This window comes from Aythya ferina (genome assembly GCF_964211825.1).
Source record: "Aythya ferina genome assembly, chromosome: 26".
Lineage (NCBI taxonomy): Eukaryota > Metazoa > Chordata > Aves > Anseriformes > Anatidae > Aythya > Aythya ferina.
Window position 1 is genome coordinate 5,503,086 of NC_140324.1, and position 18,525 is coordinate 5,521,610.

At 62.3% G+C, this 18,525-nt stretch overlaps 2 protein-coding genes across 3 annotated transcripts in view; both read right to left on the reverse strand.

Annotated features, from left to right (window-relative positions):
• The window catches only part of GNG7 (G protein subunit gamma 7), a 64,873-nt gene extending 54,182 nt beyond the window's left edge, over positions 1-10,691 (reverse strand). The window contains exon 1 of one of the 2 annotated variants that reach the window (XM_084499002.1): positions 10,644-10,691. The gene's annotated coding sequence lies outside the window, so the exon portion shown is untranslated. Of the gene's footprint in view, positions 1-6,976; positions 8,085-10,643 lie in introns of those variants that run through there. The other variant, XM_084499003.1, reaches the window with a different exon arrangement.
• Positions 10,692-13,656: 2,965 nt separating this feature from the next.
• On the reverse strand, positions 13,657-17,097 carry DIRAS1 (DIRAS family GTPase 1). Its single transcript, XM_084498338.1, has 2 exons — positions 16,821-17,097; positions 13,657-15,062 (listed from the first exon to the last, which is right to left on the reverse strand). Exon 2 carries the CDS (start codon positions 15,036-15,038, stop codon positions 14,442-14,444), a length of 597 nt encoding a protein of 198 aa, XP_084354464.1. The 5' UTR covers positions 15,039-15,062; positions 16,821-17,097; the 3' UTR covers positions 13,657-14,441.
• Between the last annotated feature and the right edge of the window lie 1,428 nt (positions 17,098-18,525).

Below are 18,525 nucleotides of genomic sequence, written 5' to 3' on the forward strand. Positions count from 1 at the left end.
TCCAACACACAACAGAAGGAAGCACAAAGGGAACAGGGAAAATTAGTGTTATTATTTTAGGCAGCCACAGGCTTCGGCTTCCTTTAAGGTGTGATCAAAGCAGCAGGCGTGCCGGCCTGTCCTCTGCGAGGGCAGGTAGCTGCGTAGCTTGTTTCCAGAGGGAATTGTTTAACGTCTAATCATTAACAGCAAAAAAACACCCCAGATAAAAGTCAGCCAGTGATAGACCAAAGCAATGATGCATTTCAAGTCAGCAGAGTCATTACAGTCACCAGGAAGCGCGGGATGTTTGCTTGTTCCTGTTATGGCCCTACCGTGTTTCCCCTGCAGAGGGGACAGCTTCGCAGGAAACAATATAAATTAGAATTAGAAGTAGTCATCTCTTTGTTCTTCCAGCCTCCCTCCTCCAAGCACCACGAGCAGCAGCAGCAGGACCAGGCGTGCTCGCACGGTCGGGCATTTCAAGCTGCTGCTGCCATTACATGGCGAGGGGTGGCGGCGGCATCGTGAGCCCGAACACCACAGGGGCTGAGTTGGAAAGGGGCTGATGTCCACCAGCCTGGTCACTCACTGGCACAAATCCCAGTCCCTACAGCACTGGGAATCCCCGAGAGCCTGGCCTGAGGCACGGGGAAATGAGGGGCGCTGACACATGGCTTTGTCACACACCAAGCGCAGACATGGCGCACGTGTCTGATGGACACCGGTCTCCTACCTACAGCCTTCAAGCATAAAAACGGTGTGGCCAACGTGGCTCTGACCCTGCTGTCAAGTGCAGCATGAGGGCAGGAGGAACTTTGAGTCCTCTAAGCCTCCCAGGGAGTCTTCAGTACGAGGACACCCATGGGACTGGCCCGCAATGTGCCATCAGCTGAAAAGGGAGGCGTTTGGCCCTGTCCTATCATTCCTGGGTCAGAACACAGAGAAGCAAAGGGAGCAGAGCCCCCCAACCCTCCTCGAACACCCCTGGGTGCCCCCCGAGCGCAAGGACATTGACGAGGTGAGGCAGGAAATAACCCAGCACTGGGCCACTGCGTCTTGAGGGGATGCAGAGCCTTCTTCTTCCCTGCCAGAGGTGTGTGGACTCCAGGGATGAGCATGAAGGAACTACACCAGAAGTGCCACCTGCATCACCCTCACTAAACCCTTCCTCGTATGTTTATCATTTAACCCTCTCCCCCTCAAAAAAAACACACTTAAAATAAGCATAGCAGCACCCTCCCTGCCCGGCTGCTCTGCTTCTACCATGCATTCCTGGAGCTTCACGCTGAAATCCCAAGAAAAATGACTTGGGATTATGACATGGCACCACAGAACAAAACGCTCACTGGTTTTAACGGAGCCGTTCACCATTCGTTCTTAATCTCCTCGCTCTATATTTATAGCAAAATACTCAGATAACACGCAGCTATGCTGTGCTTGAGAGCTCCACGCAGAAACAGGCTTCTTTAACACATATTTAGAAAAGGGGTATCTAAATAATACCTGGCCCTTTTGCGGTTTCTTTTAGCAAAAGCTCTCAAAAATCAATAGCTTGTTTCCCTACTAACCTGGTGCTGAAAATACCAACTGCCTCATTATAATCGTGTTACTGCTCCTAAAAAAACGTAATTGGAGACTTGGGAAGGAACTGAAACGTGCTGCCCCAGAGCACTGCCCTAGCGCGAGCGGTGCTCTTTGTGCCACCGGGAACATCAGCCCTTCACCCGCAGACACGATGCAAAGCCAGAAGCAACACGTACGCAGGGTCCTTACAAGGTCAACTGAATTTCAACTCCGCTTTTAGCACCTCTGTACGACAGCTCGATCGTCCTCACCCGGACCTGCTAAAGAAGCTGCAATCAGCACGCAAAGCTCGTAAGATCAGAGCAGCAGCCACTATCGGTAGAAACCTGAAAAAGCTTCAAATGGCACCAAAAGCCCACTCCTAGCGAGAGCTGCTCCAGCACCACACAGCCAAGGAAGCAAACTGATATTTATACAAATGGATTAGAGCTGACTCGTCCATAAATCACAGATTTATGATTCATGCAAAGAAATCAGCAAATTCGCATTCACGGACAGGGACTTGCCAGCTCTCGGTGCGCAGGTGAGAGAGGTCACAAATTTATGAGCTCTCACTTACGAGTCCATCCCTCTCCAGCACATTTACACAGCTCGCGAAACCTTGAGGAGAGCACTTGTAGACAGGTCTGCCAGCGAGCGTTTGGCTCCCTGGATCTTTTACAATGCTCATTTCCTCCGGTCGAACAGAAACGCATGCGGGTGGCAGGGACAAGCATTAGATCATGCAACAGGTTCACCTGCTCCTTAACCTTCTTCTCCAGCAAGAAGCTCCGGAATAAAAGCTTAAATTAGGATGCTACACTACACACTGCTGCGCTGGAAGGGAGGTGCAAAAATCAAGAGCAGGAGCACTGTCAGCTCGCATTACCCTCTGGTTTTCCTAGACAAAATTAAACAGTGGTAGTGAAAATGGCTTTTTACTTCAATATTCTCACTGAAGCTTGGTCTACAGGCCACAGGACAAAGTGCCTACCACGTGAAAACGTAAAACACCAAGTTTTAGGAACTCTGCAATTTACTCAGTGCTACCAGTGCTTGGAAGAGGAAACACTCCTGTTCAGGCACAACCTTCCAGCAAGCTGATGCATCAGCAAAAAATAAAGAACTAAGGGTGGCGTGGGCAAAAGTCTCTCAAATATTGTTACAGGACTACACGGCAGTGTCCGAGCCCACCCTCGTTCCCACCCCACAGTTACATCCTGTTTTTTATCAGCACAAGGCTGCAGGTTGTGCCCTCGTTTCTTGATTTGAAGGAACGGGAATTTACATCGCCGTACCACGCACTGCAAGCAAGCAGCCAGCAAGATTGAAACGGAGCCAGCACACAGGTTAGGCTCCCTCTCACAGTAATTAAAAAAAGCACTATATTTGATTAACTTTTACCTCGTATGCACTTAAAAAAATTCCAGCAGCGTTTGGGTAACTGCTCAGGAGGCGGCCACGTTGCTCTGCCCAGCGGTCCCAAACCCGGCCCGTGGGGCACGGGGTTAGCAGGGTACGATCAGTCCCACAGGAATTTGAACCCGTATTTACCCCATATCACAGCGGCACGTGCACGGGGAGAGTGCAGGAGGAAGGCTTCACTTACACAGCCAACAGCAGCCTCAAGAATGACACGATTAAATCAAGGAGCAAGGGTTAAGTACACGAGGCCAGCAGCTCGAGCAAGTCCTCAGGAGCTCAGCTGCTGTGCCGGAGACCCCTCGGCTTCTCAAGACGCCTGCACACGTGGACTTTGGCCCCAAAACGCCTCGTGGGTGCCTGGCAGGACCCACGCGGCGCTGAACCTTTGAGCCACCAGCCCCAGCAGCCCCTCAGCGCACCGGGAGCTCTCAACAATCTCCCTACACCATCAGCAGCTTCGTTAAACCCCGGCTGAGATTTCCTGCCCCTCTTCCTGACCACCCCGGGGACACTCACATCTTCCCAGCGCTGCCACAGCTTCCCTTTCCCTCCCCAAACCCGGGAGCAGCAACTCGGGAGCAGCCGGCTTGCAGATCGCAGCGGTAAGCGCGAGCAGGGCTTCGCCTGCAGCCAGATCGTGTTTCACCTCCCGAATAACAGCATATACCCGGCTATCCAAACAAGCTCTCCCAGCTGTTATTTACTGAAGAGAGTAGGAAGTGGTTACTCTCTCGAGCTGCAGCTAAACCACAGCAACTTTTAATTTTTTCTCCTTACTGCAGCAACGAAGGGAGCGCAGGAACGGAGCGCACAAAAGAGATGCGCACAATACATCTCCTCTGTTGGTTGACAACCCTCTGCTATTTCGGGAATGCTCATCCGCAGGTGGAATTGGATTTGTGCTCCCATGACTGACAACACAACTCACTCGACTCCGCTCCATCCTGGCCTATGGCAGCTGCTGCTATTTTGAGCACCGTGCCGTTCCAGCGCTGCCGCACGGCATTAATCCAAAGGCGAGAATGTTTCCCTAACCCGGGGTTTTTCACGTTTTTAAAAGAAATCATGGGGTTTCAAGAACTTTCGCAAGAGAGGCGAAGAACCCTCTCCAGCAAAGCCAGGCTCTACCTGCACGTATGGGATTTTGGAAGCAAACCCTGGTGCTGCTGAAACCATCACCACGAAAGGAGCCGCAGCCCTGCAGCCTGCTGGAACGGGCTGAGCACCCCGAGCTGCACCATCACCAAGGTCCTTCGGCAGCCAGCAGGAAAGCTTGCTCTGTCCCCTCCGTCCTGACAAGGGCCTTGCCTTCTGGCAGCAGGCTGATAATGGAGTCCTTCAGAAGGCACCGCCGCAGCCAGCCTGTGCTGGACCTGTCCCCAGAAGCACCCGTGAATGAAGGAGACAGAAAAACATGATGCAACACCGAGCGGATAACACACACTAAAAAAAAAAATATCACATCTAGCACGTGTTTTTTCCACGCACGGGCACCACAAATGTTTTTCACAAACATGCACCAAAAGAGCAGCCTCTCCTTGAAGGCTCCAGAAATGTGCGAGCTAATTGCTCCTTCGGAGCCTCTACAAAGTGTCAACCCGGATCCCTAGAAAGGAAAGCTGAGGGTGGGATAATAAGGCGAAGAATGTTAACCACCTAATTAGTAAGCAGAGGAAGAAGAGCTCTGCCACCCGTCAGAAGCGCTGACTTTTCCGAGCCTGCTGCTGACCCGTGTGAGCACCCCAGTTAAACCAGCAGCACCGATCTCAGCCGTTCACCCCCAGGTCCGTACCGCGGGCTGCTGCGAGCCCAAGAACCTGCCCAGCTCCGCACCCAAAATCAGCCCAGCTCCCCCCCCTGAGCGAGCAGCACCAGCACTGCAATTAAACTACGAAAGCTGCCCCGGGTGAGCCATTGTTTCAGCCTCCAGAAGCTCGTGTCTTGAACGCTGCCTGCGAGGAACAATGCCCGGACAAATTACATTCTGGTCAAGTAGCCACCAGCTGCAGCTCGTGCGCGCACCATTTTTTTTAACTAATATTCTGGAGCAAGCCCTTCCTTGTCCTCCAGAAGCTGAATTGCTCGTGCCCCACGGGGCTGTTAGAAAATAATTACTTCTCTAAACCCACGGGCTACTCTCCCAAAGTAGGTGTGCCCCATGACTAACGGCTGGCAACCAACCAGTTCCACCGGCATTGGTATGCTGCGAGCACAGAGCCGCCGCTGTCACTCGCCACAGCTCCTGCTGTGGACTAACGAATGTGAAATCCTTTCCTCACCCCAGCGTCCTCGCATCATGCTGCACGCAGCTCTGTGGATGCCTTGACGAAGCCTGTCTGCAGTTTATCACGAGCCCGAATAGATCCGTCTTTGCAGCAAATTCTCCAACCTCGACTAGTTTCTACGAGGGATGTAAGGACGCGGGTTTGAGCGCTGACAAACGAATTTGGCATCGCACCCCGGCAGCATAAATCGGCAGAAAGCTGCTCTGGTTGCTCTCCCCGGGAGGAAATTCGCAGCAGGCTCCTAAGCACGGCCCTGCCCCAAGCTCGGCACCGCCGGTCGGAGCCTGCAGAGCACGGGACTACAAATGGGTGAGAAAGAGATGAGATGGTTGTTTCCCCCCTGAGTACCTCTACATTCCTCTTACAGAGGTCTTACAGCGACAATCCTAACCAGCCTTCATTCAACCTGTACCAAAATCAACTTTTCTTTACCTTAAATCATGGCACAGACCAGCAATGAATTCCCCCCTACCTGCAGCCCCCTTCACCTCGCCACGACAGCAGCAAGAGCACGCGGTGAGCTGGGCAGCGTCCTCTCAGCTCACACACTGCGACTTCTTCACCAGCAAAACCCAACCAAACCAGCTGGGAAGCCCTCAGCCACATCAAAGCGGGGTTTAAAGCCCATCAGCACAGATTCCCAGTCTTGTGGTTTCCCCTCCAAACCCCAGTCCCGGCCGTACAGGACTCTCGGTTGCTGGACACTGGCTGTTTTCTTCCAATCCTTCCCTGCTTTTCAAACCAGCGCCTCCAAAAAGAGAGAATAATTCTCTTCTTTTCCCATTTCTAAGCCACAGATCTAGTCCTTAAGCAGAAAATATGCCCAGTTCCACTTCCACCTGCCAGCTTCAGCAGGTGCCTCACAAAAAACTCATTTCCTATCCCACCCGATGACCGGCACCACTTTTGTTTTGAGGCTCGGGATCCGCTCCTACGATCACAGTTATGGACATAATTCCACAACTAAGGGCAAAACGGTCACATTTCTTGGCCTTAACTAAGGAATTTTCTTTAAAAAAAAAGGGAAAAGAGGCTCTCCAACAAGCCTGTGCTCCTCTTCTCGTAGAGAAGTCGCGTAGTAAGACTGATTTCACAGCGCTGCTGTTTGGGAATGGTACCAGAGTTCATCGCGAGTAAACCGAGCAGAGAAGCTGCGCGACGTCATGATTTGAGCATAAACACTGCTCCTCTGCCAGCAAACAAAGAAGTTACCCTGAGACGGGAGGAAATGAGAATAACCATGACTACAGCAGGAATAATCTCCTACAAGCAGTTTCTGTAGCACGTCTACCGGGCAGCCCTGCCGGAGTTTCAGAGCCGCAGCAGCAAAAGCTGAGGACGAGCAGAAAAGGGTTAAAACACCAGAAAAAAACAGCACAAGGACTCGCCGCGAGAGCGGACGAGGCAGAAATGGACAAAAAGCCTTCGGGGCTCGCAAAAGCAAACACCCAACGATTCTATACGTTTAAAAATAGATTTTGTTCTTCCGAAGGGGGGCAAGGCGAAGAAGGGAGCCTCTGGAACATCCACGCGTCCTCCCCCCTCCGCCTCCATCCTCCCAGCAGCACAGAGCCCACCGCCAGCGCTGGCCCCAGGCCAGGGCCAGTTCTGATCCTGGCTGGCCCGCCTTGGGATGTTTTTAAAAATCGCTCTCGGGCAGTCCTTTCCCCGGCCTTCCTCCCTTTTTCTACAGGGTGAGGGCGAAACAAAGCAGGAGTTACCGCGGTTCCTCGGCTTTCGCAGCTTCTCAGGAGTCCAGCAGCGAGGGCAATCTCTAGCTGCAGATTCAGAGGTGCTTTCTGGTTACTCAGGCTAGGGCACGGAACAACTTTTTTTTTCTAGTCTGTTAGCAGGAACGAGGAAAAACACGCAATAAATTACGAAAAAGCATAATCCTTAACTAAATTTCCTGTTTTGTGTCTCAGCAGAGCAGCGTGCCTGAATTTCCTCCTTTTTTCTTTTTTTTTTTTTTTTTTGGTGAGGTCGCAGCCAATCCCTACCCACCCACTTCAGAAAACGTAATCCAGGACTACCGAAGATTTCCGACACGTCTGAGTTTGAAGAATCACCCGAACTCACGGCTCCTTCCCTGCCAAAATCCAGCTCCTACACCCCAAAAACGGGGATTAAACCAAAAATCTGCTCCCACCACGTGCGCTGACCACCGCCAGAATGGAGAACTGACTGGTGGCTCGCCTCCTTCAGCCCTTCCACACAAATCTGTTGCGGTGCCCGGCCTCAGCTCCAATTAGCCCGGGGTTTTTTGGTGGCCAGCCTCAGCTCCAACGAGCCCGGGGCTTTTCGGGTGTTTTGCAGAGCAGCGAGGCTTGCCGGGAGGCTGCACCCCGAGCCAGCAGGCGCAGCTTTCACTTTCACAAGGAGCGTTCGAAACGAAAACACGGCTGCGTTGCACAATGCCCCGCTTGTTCGGGCCTTTCAATAAAGGGCCTTTTAGCGGGACGAGCAGATGATGATGATGATAGGGGACGCAGAGATGGCAGCAGCAAGATCTGCACCGAGGGACGGGGCAGAGCCACCCGAAGCGAGCTGCTTACACCAGGCCACCAGAGCCTGGCACCCAAAAGCAAGCTCCAGCCCCTCTGCAAGCTCCAGCCTTTTATTTCTAAACGCAAATCGAGCAGGTAAACGTAAAACACTGATTTTTTTTTTTTTAAGAAGTCTGCAATTTTGCTGGTTTGTCCTTACTGCACCATGGTCAAGCCATGCCGCGGCAGGGAATTGCATTTACGTTGTCCTTTAGTTTTGTTCCTTTCCCATTTTGGTTTCTCCTGGCGTTGTGCAAGCTAGGAAACCCGTAACGAGGAACGGGAACACGTCCCACCAGCCCCCCTGCCCCGCGGGCAGCTCAGCACCACGCGTGCTGCCCCTCGCTCCGTCCTCCTGCGCTCCCCACGGCACCATCCTGCTCTGACCGAGCAGATTAAATAATGAGAGAGGTACCTGAGCAGGACTAGAGGTGCTACCAGAGCTCTCCAGAGCTCGCTGACCTCCGCATCGCTCCGAGTCCTCGTCAAGGTGGGGAGCGCAGCGCTGGGGGCGTGGGGCAGGGCAGGACCGCGATGGGCAGCGCTGCCCAACAGCCCTACCCCGGGAGCTCAGCGCCCGACTCCAAACCACACCAGCGACCCCACACCGGTATTTTATCTCCCCCTTTTCCCTCCCCACGACAGAAACCCCCAAAACGACTGCAGACACCTCCCTGCTCTTTGCACAGCCACCCATTTGGGGTGCCGAGCACCGACGCAGCGAGGCTGCCGTCCCTTTGGCAGCCTCCTGCCGAGCAGCACCAAAACTCTCATGATTTCTGAGCCGTGAGCGCAGCACGACCGACCCAAACCCTGCTTCGGACCCGAGCTCCATCACCGAAGGGACAAGAAGGCGCTTTGGAAACGACGGCTCGAGCTCTGCCCTTCGCCAAGGAGCCAAAGAAAACTTCCCCCTTGGCACCGGCGAGCGACCGAGCAGCGATTTCCAGCACCCAGGGGTTAGGGGCAGCCAGCGGGGCAGGGGCAGTGGGTGCAGGAGGAGGAGGAGGAGGGCGCCCACCTCCCCTCCCCTCCTCTCCCCTCCCCTCCCCTCCGTTATCTCCGGCGGGCAGATAAGGAAACGAGGCAGGAAGGCACAAGTCGGGCCGGCCGCAGGGGAAGCGTGAGAGCGGGGAACAAACCTCCGAGCCCTGAGTCACCGGCACCGGCCCCAGCCCCGCGGCGCTGCCGGCCCCGTGCCCGCCGGGATAACGCCTCCCCGGGGCAGGGCACCTCCTGTGCCAGCCACCAAACCCCCCAGCAGCCCCCCCGGCAGCACCAAGGGTTGCAGAAGGACCCCCCCAGACGACGGGCCCTATTTCAACACCTCAATCTGGATTTTTTTGGGTGTTTTCCCCCGGGATGGCTGGAACCAGCAGGTGACAAACCCAGCCCCTGAGGTCCCGGGGGCTTTTTTTAGGGCCACTCACCACCCGGGCTTGGACATCCCAGCAACGGGCGAGACCCCGCGGGACGAAGGCCTTGCCCCGGCCCTACACACCCCATAGGGGAGCAGCTCGTTAGGGAAACCCAGTAATTACCTAAAAGGCCTCCGATTTACCCCCGGGTTGGGCTGCAGATCGGGTTACCCGCTGCTGCGGCGCACCGCAGGTCAGCTCGCCCGCCAGGAGCAGCTCGGCAAGGAGCACGGCCACAAACAGCCCCAAAAGTGGCCGGTTTTCCCCCAAAAAAACATGTGAAATGCAACCCAGCACCCTAAACCCCACAACTTTTCCCCCTCCTTTACAAGCAGAGGGCGAGGAGCCCCAGCGCCCTGCGATCCTTTGTGCTCGGGGGGGCCAGGGACACATTTGGGGGCACCCCAATGGGGGCACCCCATGGCCCCGCAGATGGGGGGGGGGCTGTAGGGGACACGGGGACCGGCCTCGGGTGCCCAACGGGTCCAGACCCTGCTCCTGGGGGGGGCACCTGCAGCTCGTTTGTCCTGATTAATAATTATGGGGGGGGGCAGAGGGGTTCCTGCCTTTGTGTGCAGTCACCCCCCCCCTCTTTGGGGGTCTCACAGCACAACGCCCCCCAGGCACTGAACCCCACCTGCCCCCCCCCCGCCACCGGACCCCCCCCGCCACTGGGACCCCCCCCCCAGCTTTCCTCCCCGACCCCCCGCAGCCCCCAACCCACCCATCTGTGACCCCACCAGGGGGCATCGCCCCCCCCCAACCTCCCCCCAGCCCCCGAGGGGGGGGTCTCTGGGGCCGTGCCCCACCTGCCCCCCCCCCCCCCCCAAACAGCGGGTCCCAACCCCCCCCGTGGGTTCCAACCACCCCCCGCACCCCCCTTCCAGCCCCCCCCTCGCCCCTTCCCAAACACCCTGAGACCCCAGCACGGCCCCCCCGCCCCAAAAGCCCCCCCACACCCCCCCCACATCCCCTTACTGACCCCCCCATCACCCCCCCACCCCAGCCCCCCTCCCTCAACCCCTCCCCCCTCCCTCAACCTCCAGCACCCCCAGGCCCCCCCCACACCCCCACACCCCCCCAGACCTCCCCTAACCCCCAACCCCACCCCCCCGAAGCCCCCCCCAGCGCCCCCCCAAGCCCCCCCCGACCCCCCAGCGCCCCCCCCCAAGCCCCCCACCCCCCCCTTTAACCCCCCACCCCCCCCTTTTTTACCCCCCCACCTCCCCAACCCCCCCCTTTACCCCCCCCCTCCCTCCCCAACCCCCCCCCACGACCCCTCCCCATCCCCCCCCCTCCCCCCCCACTCCCCCCCCCCTTTTTCCACCGTGCCCTCACCCCGGGGGCTCCACCAGGCCGCGGCCTGCACCGGACCCCCCCCAAACCCCCCCCCATGCCCGTTTTGCCCCCCCCAAGCTCCTCACCGGTCCCGGGGGGGGGGCTCCGAACCGTGGGGGGGGGCACCGGGAATTTTTTTTTGGGGGGGGGGGGGGGGGAGGCGCCGCCGCCGCCGGAGCCAGCAGCCGCTGCCGCGCAACGCAGCTTGCTGGGCGGCCCCGCCGGGCGCGGGCAGGGCGGGGGGCGCCCGGCCACGCCTCCCCGCTGACGGGCAGCGCCGCCAGCCAATGGGAGAGGCGGGAGAGGGGCGCGCGGGGAGGAGGAGGCGGGGCGAGGGGCAGGCAGCAGGGTAGGGTGAGGCGGCGGCGCGGGGAAGGGAGGGGGAGGGAGGGAGAAGGGGGGGGGGGTTGGGGAGCGGCGGGGCGGGCGGCCAATGGGAGAGCGGGGCGGGGGGGAAGGGGCGGGGTTATGTAAATGAGGGGGTTAATATTAATGAGGGGGGGAGCGGGGGGGTGGCAGCAGAGCCCCGGGTGTCCCCAAATCCTGGGGGTGAGCCCCAAAATCCCAGGGATGCCCCCCAAATCTTGATATTTCCCCCCAAAATCCTAATGCCCCCCCGATCCCAGTGCTGCCCCCCCCAAAATCCCAGTTCTGTCCCCCCAAAATCCCAGTCCTGACCCCCCCAGATCCCAACTCCGCCCCCCCGATCCTAGTGATGCTCCCCCCAAAATCCCAGTGCCCCCCCAAAATCCCAGTGCCCTCCCCCCAAGACCCCATTGCTGCCCCCCAAAATCCTGCTTCTGCCCCCCAAATCCCAGTGCCCCCCCCAGATCCCATTGCTGCCCCCCCAAATCCTAGTCCTGACCCCCGAAACCCCTACGCTGCCCCCCCAAAATCCCAGTGTCCCCCATAAAACCCCAGTGCCACGTCCCCAAATCCCAGTGCCGCCCCCCAAATCCCTGTGTCCCCCCCCCAGCCACCCAGTGCCCCCCCCCCCAGCACCGCAGGGCAGCCGGGCCCCCACCCTCACCCCGACTCAGGAGGGGTCCCGCGGCCCCCCAGCAGCCACCCCCAGCCCCCATCCAACCCCCCCCAGGGTTTTACAGCGGGGGGGGGACACGGGGAAAATCCCAGCGGGTGAATCAGCCGCAGGCGGCAGTCACGGGGCGCAGGAAGCCCCAATGACCCCCCCGGTGACCCCCCCCCGGTGCCCTGAATCAGGGCTTTGGGGCCCCCGGGGGCGCACGGGGATGGGGGTCGCGTCCTTGGGGTGCACCAGTATGCACCAGTATGCACCAGTTACACCAGTATGCACCCATCCTGACCACAGAAGCAGTGGTGCGGCCACTGGGCGTTCCCAGCCCGGGGTTGGGGTTGCGGAGCCGTAATCCCGTTAGCGGGCAGAAGGCTGATTCCCCTAATCCCGTTTGCGCCCATATGGCTCCAGCCCCACACCGGGGGGGGGGGGGGGCGCATGGGGCCCCGCTGTGACCCCCGGCCCCGCAGCTCTTTGTGGGGCTCAGAACCGAATTTATTTTTGGCTGCTCGTGGATCGGGGGTCAAGGGACTGCGGCACCCCCAATTCTGCCCGGTTTGTCCCCAAATCGCCTTTTGTCCCCGTTGTTTTGCCCTGGGGGTGCTGAGAGCTGGCGCAAGGCCATGGGCAGGGAGGGGGGCGCACGGTGCCGTGCCCCTGCTCCCCGAGCCCGTTTCCATCCCCGCACGGGGTTTTGGTGTCAGAAGAGGAAGAATTGAGCCAGAATGGGGGGGGGGGGGGCTGGTCCGGGCCCCTCTTTCTGCTTCCTTTTGGGGATGGAAACGGAACCGGGGGGGGGGGGAGAGGCTGGCACGGGGATGAGAGGCACGGGAACGGGGGCAGGGGGAGGACTTCCCGATTTTGTCCCCAGGCTGAAAACGCCGCAGAGCAGCTGCGGGTGCCGGGTGTGTTTGGGGATTTTTTTGACCCCCCCCATAAATATCTGTGAGCCTTCCAGCTGGGTCCGGGTCTCTGCCACCCCGGGGGTCCCAACGGGTGGGGACCAGCCCCGGGTGTCCTCACGTGCCCGTCCCGCTCACCTGCTGGGGACACGGGGATGGGAGCGGTTCCCATGGCTGGTGGCAGGGAGCTGTGACACCCATGGGTGCTGTGACACCCCCTGGGTGCCGTGCCTGTCCCCAGGGTGCTGATTGACCCCATGAACCTGTGAGCATCCTGGCAGAGCTGTGCCTGTCCCCATGGAGCCGTGACATCCCCATGGGGCCGTGCCACGTCTATGGGGCCGTGCCATCCCCACGGGGCTGTGCCATCCCTATGGGGCCACGACAACCCCATGGAGCCGTGACATCCCTATGGGGCCGTGCCATCCCTATGGGGTCACGACATCCCCATGGGGCCATGCCATCCCCGCAGGGCCGTGCCACCCCCGTAGAGCCGTGCCCTTGCCGAGACCCTTGCGTCCCGCGCGGCCCCGCTCCCCCCGGCCCCCCACCCGCACCCACGTGCCCACGCGGCCGCAGCGCCGGGGGAGCGGATGGTTGCCATGGCAACTGGCACGACGACGACGACGATGATGATGATGATGATGATGATGATGATGATGACGCAGGCCCCGTGCTCCCACCCCCTCCCCTCCCCTCCTCTCCCCACGGGGCCGCCAGCCCGCGCTGGCAACGGGGGGGGGGGGGGCACCCACCGGCGGCCCCCGTGCGCGGGCACGCGGGTGCGCACGGCGAGCGCTCGTGCACGCGCACACACACACACATCACACATCACACCCTAATCTCCCCTATTTCCCCCCCAAAATGGCCCTGAGCCCCCCCCCCCCCGGGTCCGGCCGCTCGGCGGGGAGGCAGGAGCATTTCTCATCTCTTTATTGAAGGAAGACTATTTCTAGAATAAAGGCTACATCGTCGCGGCACCTTGTCCCCTGGTCGCTCGGCTCGCCTCCTAAAACGCCGGGGGAGCGGGGAGGGGGTGCAGCACGAGGGGGGGGGGGGGGGGCACCCTGCTCTTGGCACCCCCGCGGCGTGGGGGCTGCGCGGCCCCGGGGCAGGGGGAGCGGGGCCGGAGCGAGGGGAGAACCCCAAAAGGATGGGGGGGGGCTGCTGGCGGCACGGGGGCCCCGCTCCGGCTGGGGGGGGAACAAGCTGGGGGGCTATAGGGTGAGGGGGACAGCGGATGGGGGGTGCTGGGGATTTGGGGGGGGCTCTGCGGGAGCAGGGGGGACCCCGACCGCATTCACGGCCAGTGGGGGTGCTGGGGGGGGGTCTGTGTCCGAGCTCGCCAGGATTGTGCTGGGTCAGGACCTCGGTCGGACCCGATGCTTTGTGCTTGGGCTGGCGGCTCCGGGCTGCTGGGGGGGGGCCTGGGGATGGGAATGGGGCTGGGGGCTCTGCGGGCAGCGGGGCGCAGCCGGGGGGGCTCCTGCCCGGGGAAGAGCACAGCAAGAGGCACGGGGAGAGCCCGGGGGCGGTGTGACTGTCACCCGGGGGGTGACACCGCCACCCCTGCCTGGCGCCGTCCTTCCCATGCACGGGGCCCGAGGGAGGCTGGGGGGGGCCGGGACCCTCTCCGTGGCCCCGGGCTCTGCTCCCGGTGGGGTCCCCGCGCGCCGTCCCCGTCCCCGTGTCCCAGTGTCCGGTTGTGCTGCGGTGCGTGGATGCGTGCCCGGCCTCGTGTCCCCATCCATGTCCCCACGGGTCCACGGCCCAGCCCCGCCATCGCCCCCCACCCCTGGGGCCGCCGACCTGCCACAGCCCCCCCCCAACACGGCCACGGCCACGGGGAGGGCGAGGGGACGGCCCCGCTGCGACGCCGCTGTCCGGCCGTGGGGGAGGGAAGGGAGGGGAGACCGGGAGGGGGGCGCGCGGGCCAGTCCGGGGCTCTACATGACGCTGCACTTCCCCTTGATTTTGTCTGTCCTCTTCTGCTTGCTGGAGCGCTTGCCGTCGATGGTGAGGCTGACGTTCCTCCTCTTCTCCAGGTTGAGCAGCTCCTGGAAGAGCTCCTTGACGTTGTAGTTCATCTTGGCCGAGGTCTCCATGAAGGCGCACTTCCACTCCTTGGCCACGGCCTCCCCCTCTCTGCTCTCCACCTCCCGCTGGGTCTCGTCGCACTTGTTGCCCACCAGCATGATGGGGATGCTCTCCACGCTGCCCTTGATCTGCACGATCTGCTGGTAGATGGGCTTCAGCTCCTCCAGGGACTGCTTGCTGGTGACGGAGAAGACCAGGATGAAGGCATGGCCCTTGGAGATGGAGAGGCGCTGCATGGCCGGGAACTGGTGGCTGCCCGTGGTGTCGGTGATCTGCAGGGTGCAGACGCTCTTGTCGCAGCTGATCACCTGGCGGTAGGTGTCCTCGATGGTGGGGATGTAGGTGTCCCGGAACGTCCCCTTGACGAAGCGCAGCACCAGCGAGCTCTTGCCCACGCCGCCGGCGCCGAACACCACCACCCGGTAGTCGTTGCTCTGCTCCGGCATCGTGCCCCGGAGAAGCTGCCGCCGCTGCAAGGAGAGGGCAGAGGCGCTCGTCACGGTGCCAGCGGGGGCTTCGGGACGGAAACCCCCAGCACCAGCCTGGGGGGGGGCAACAGGGACACCCCCAAAACCCTCGCCAGCCCCCTGCTCTGACGGTGCTCTCATCCTGGATACAGCGAGGGGGGGTCCTGGGCCCCCCCGGTGCCGAAACTCCCCCTGCCCTTGGGACGCCCTTGCTGGGCAGCAGGGCAGGATGGCGCTGGCCCGCCCGGGGTGCAGCAGCTCTGGCTATTTTTACCAGCCCCCCCGTGCCGCGGCCATATGGCCGAGCCGTGGCCACCGGCGCAGCAACTGCGGCTGAGACTGATGGAGAGGAGAGGGGGGGGGGTCACGGCGGGCACCCCTGGCAGCGGGAGCGGTGCCGTGGGGCAGCCCCCGACCCGGCGAGGAGCCAGCGGTGCCCGCAGCCCCTCCGGCTGTGCCACGGCGCTGGATCTGCTGCGTAAGGAGGTGCCATTTCACGCACAGAGCTCGGCGCCTGCTGCGCTGCCCCGTGCCACCGCTCCCAGCCCGGGGACGGAGCGGGGCCGCAGGCACCGGGGCGGCGGTGACACCGGGGGACGGTGACACGCGGCCACGGGTGACACACGGCTGTGGGTTCATGGCCTGCCAGGTCCCCACGGGGTGTCCCCGTGCGTGCAGGAGCATCTTGGCTCCCCCGGCAGAGCGTGATGGTTTGGAGAGGTTAATGCTGCCGTGGGGCTGCGTTCCCAAAGGAGCCATCCCAAAGGCTGGCTTTTGGGATGGGAATGGGCTCCTGAGCAGGGCACCAGGTTTGGGTTTGGATGGCTGGGTTTGGGGTCAGGTCTGTCCCGCTCCCATGGGGTGCCCCAGCTCCCTCAGCCCTGTGTGCATTCAGGGGACCCCGCAGGCCCCAGCATGTTCCCAGGCACCCGGGCACGCACGTGGCCGGGGCAGGAGCCCATCGCCGTGGCCTGGGCACCGAGGAGCCCGTTCTGCTTTGGGTCCCGCAGCACGGGGCAGGAAAATGCCCCCACGGGCCCGGAGGCGTCGTGGGCACGCGGACACGGAGCAGAGGCCGTGGCTCAGCCGGTGCCTGGGGACACCAGAGCTCGGTCCTGCCGGTCCCACCTGCCCACGGCACGGCCAAAGATGCCCCCAGCCCCACTGCCATGGTGTGGGGTACCGGGGGGGGGGCGGGATGGGGCCTCTGCAGCACCCAGGGGTGCTCCCGGGCCCCGTGGCATCGCCTGGCCCCCGTCAGCCCCTCGCCCTGTGAACACAACACCCCAGCTCCTGGGGATGGGGCCTGATCCTGCCGGGGCTCTGCACCCCCTGCACCCCCCCACGCGTCCTCCAGCTCAGCGCCTCCCCCCCCCCAAAGCGCCGGGGGAGACAAACAGAGGGTGGGGGGCTGGGGATGGGGGGGGAGGAGAGGGACGGGGATGGAGGGGAGAGGGATGGGGAGGGAGGGGAGGGGGAAAGGGGAGGGAGAGAGGGATGGGGAGGGAGGAGAGGAATAGGGATGGAGGGGAGAGGGATGAGGATGGAGGGGAGAGGGACGGGGATGGAGGAGCAGCAGCAGCAGGAGGATGCTGGAGGGGCAGGATGGGGCTGGAGGACGGGGACAGGGACGGGGACGGCTCCGGGTCCCCTCCCCGCTCCCGGCCGTGCCCTGCCCTTGCCGGGGCCATCCCCCCCCACGCCGCCCCCCGGCCCTTTCCCGGTCCCCCCGCGGGGCGCATTGCGGTGCCGCGGCCTCACCGAGTCCTGCCCGGGATCCGCCCTTGGCTGCGGGCTGCGCGGCGGCCTCAGCGCATGGCCCGGCCCGGCCCGGTGCGGTCCCGGTGCGGCGGCTCCGGTTCGCCCGGTTCGGCTCGGATCGGCTCGGATCGGCCCGGGACGGCCCGGTCGGGTCCGGAGGGACCGGGAGCGGTGCGGTGGGGCCGGGGGGGGGCTGTGCACGGCTCGGTTGGGCTCGGTTGGGCTCAGCACGGCTCGGCTCGGTTCAGCACGGCTCGGTGCGGTGCGGTGCGGCCGCCGCAGAGCCGATCCCGCCCCGCCGCCGGCCCCGCCCGCCGCGCCCGCCCCGCCGGACCCCCCGGGCTCAGCCCCGAACCGAGCGGGACCGGGATCGGGACGGGGGAACCGGGATGGGGACAGGGAGGGGGACTGGGAGCGGGGCAGGGACAAGGATTGGGATGGGGGGACAGGGATGGGGGCAGGGGGACTGCTGGGGATGGGGACGCATGGATAGGGATGGGGACGGATGGACGGGGACACACGGACAGGGATGGGGACAGATGGATAAGGATGGGGACACACGGACAGCTGGGGATGGGGACGTGCGGACAGGGATGGGACACACGGACATGGATGGGGACAGGGACAGACGGACAGGGATAGGGACAGACGGACAGAGAGGGATGAGGACGCACCGACAGGGCTGGGACGCACGGACAGGGGTGGGGACAGATGGACAGGGATGGGGACAGAGGGACAGGGATGGGACACAGCTGGGGACACACGGACAGGGATGGGGACAGAGGGACACGGGGATGGACACGGACACACAGACAGGGACACCTGGACGGGGACAGGGGGACACCCAGGCATGCACAGGGGGCTCTCAAAGCCCCCGGGGGCTGCAGGCCCCTCGTGGGGCCGGGGGCTGCCGGGTGGCACAGCCAGGCCTCGTGACTCCCCCTCCCTGACGAGCAGCAGCAATTAAAATCCGCAGCTGCTATTAATAGCTGCCGGAGGAGCAGCGTGGCCCCCACCACGGCACCCAGCGACACGCACCCCACCGTGAAACCCCCCCCCAAAAGGCCACGAGCCCCCGCAGGGGGGACACCGGCCTCGTCCCGGGGGGCCGCCAGCCGCAGCCCCCCGTCCCCGACGAGCCGCCCCGCAGCGTTATGAGGTTGCTGGGTACTACTCGTTAGAGGAAATGAATGAGTTTCCTTGATCATTTTAGCTGCGGCTCCTCCTCCGTTCATTCACTCCCCAGCTCCCCGCGACGCCTGACGCAACGGGGGCTCTGCTGGCTGCTGCGGGGCGGCCGCGCACGCGCGGGGCTGAAAAGGGATGGGGGCTGAATGGGGGGGCTGTTACCCTTCCCTGCTCCCCCCCAGGAGCTCGGAAACATCCCCGGGATGGGGAAGGGGCAGCCGGGTCTGATCCGGGCACCCCGAGGTGGTGGCGAGGCGCGGGGCTGGAAATAAAGAGGAGGCAGCAAGGTGGGGAGGGGCAGGGTGTTTATTGGGGGGCAGGGTGTTTATTGGGAGCACTTCGGGCTTTTTCCTCCTCCACAGGCAGGAGCCGACTGTCAGGGACACCCCCAGCCGTGTGGCCCCCCACCAGGCTGCTCCCACACCCCATCGGGACAAAAAAAGGTGGAAAAACGGGGATCCAGCACAACCCCCCCCCACACACACACACTGCCCACAGCCACCCCGCCGGCCATGGG

Excerpts from the sequence above, each read along its gene's own strand:
- DIRAS1 (XM_084498338.1), bottom strand. The coding sequence starts at position 15,038 with ATGCCGGAGCAGAGCAACGACTACCGGGTGGTGGTGTTCGGCGCCGGC.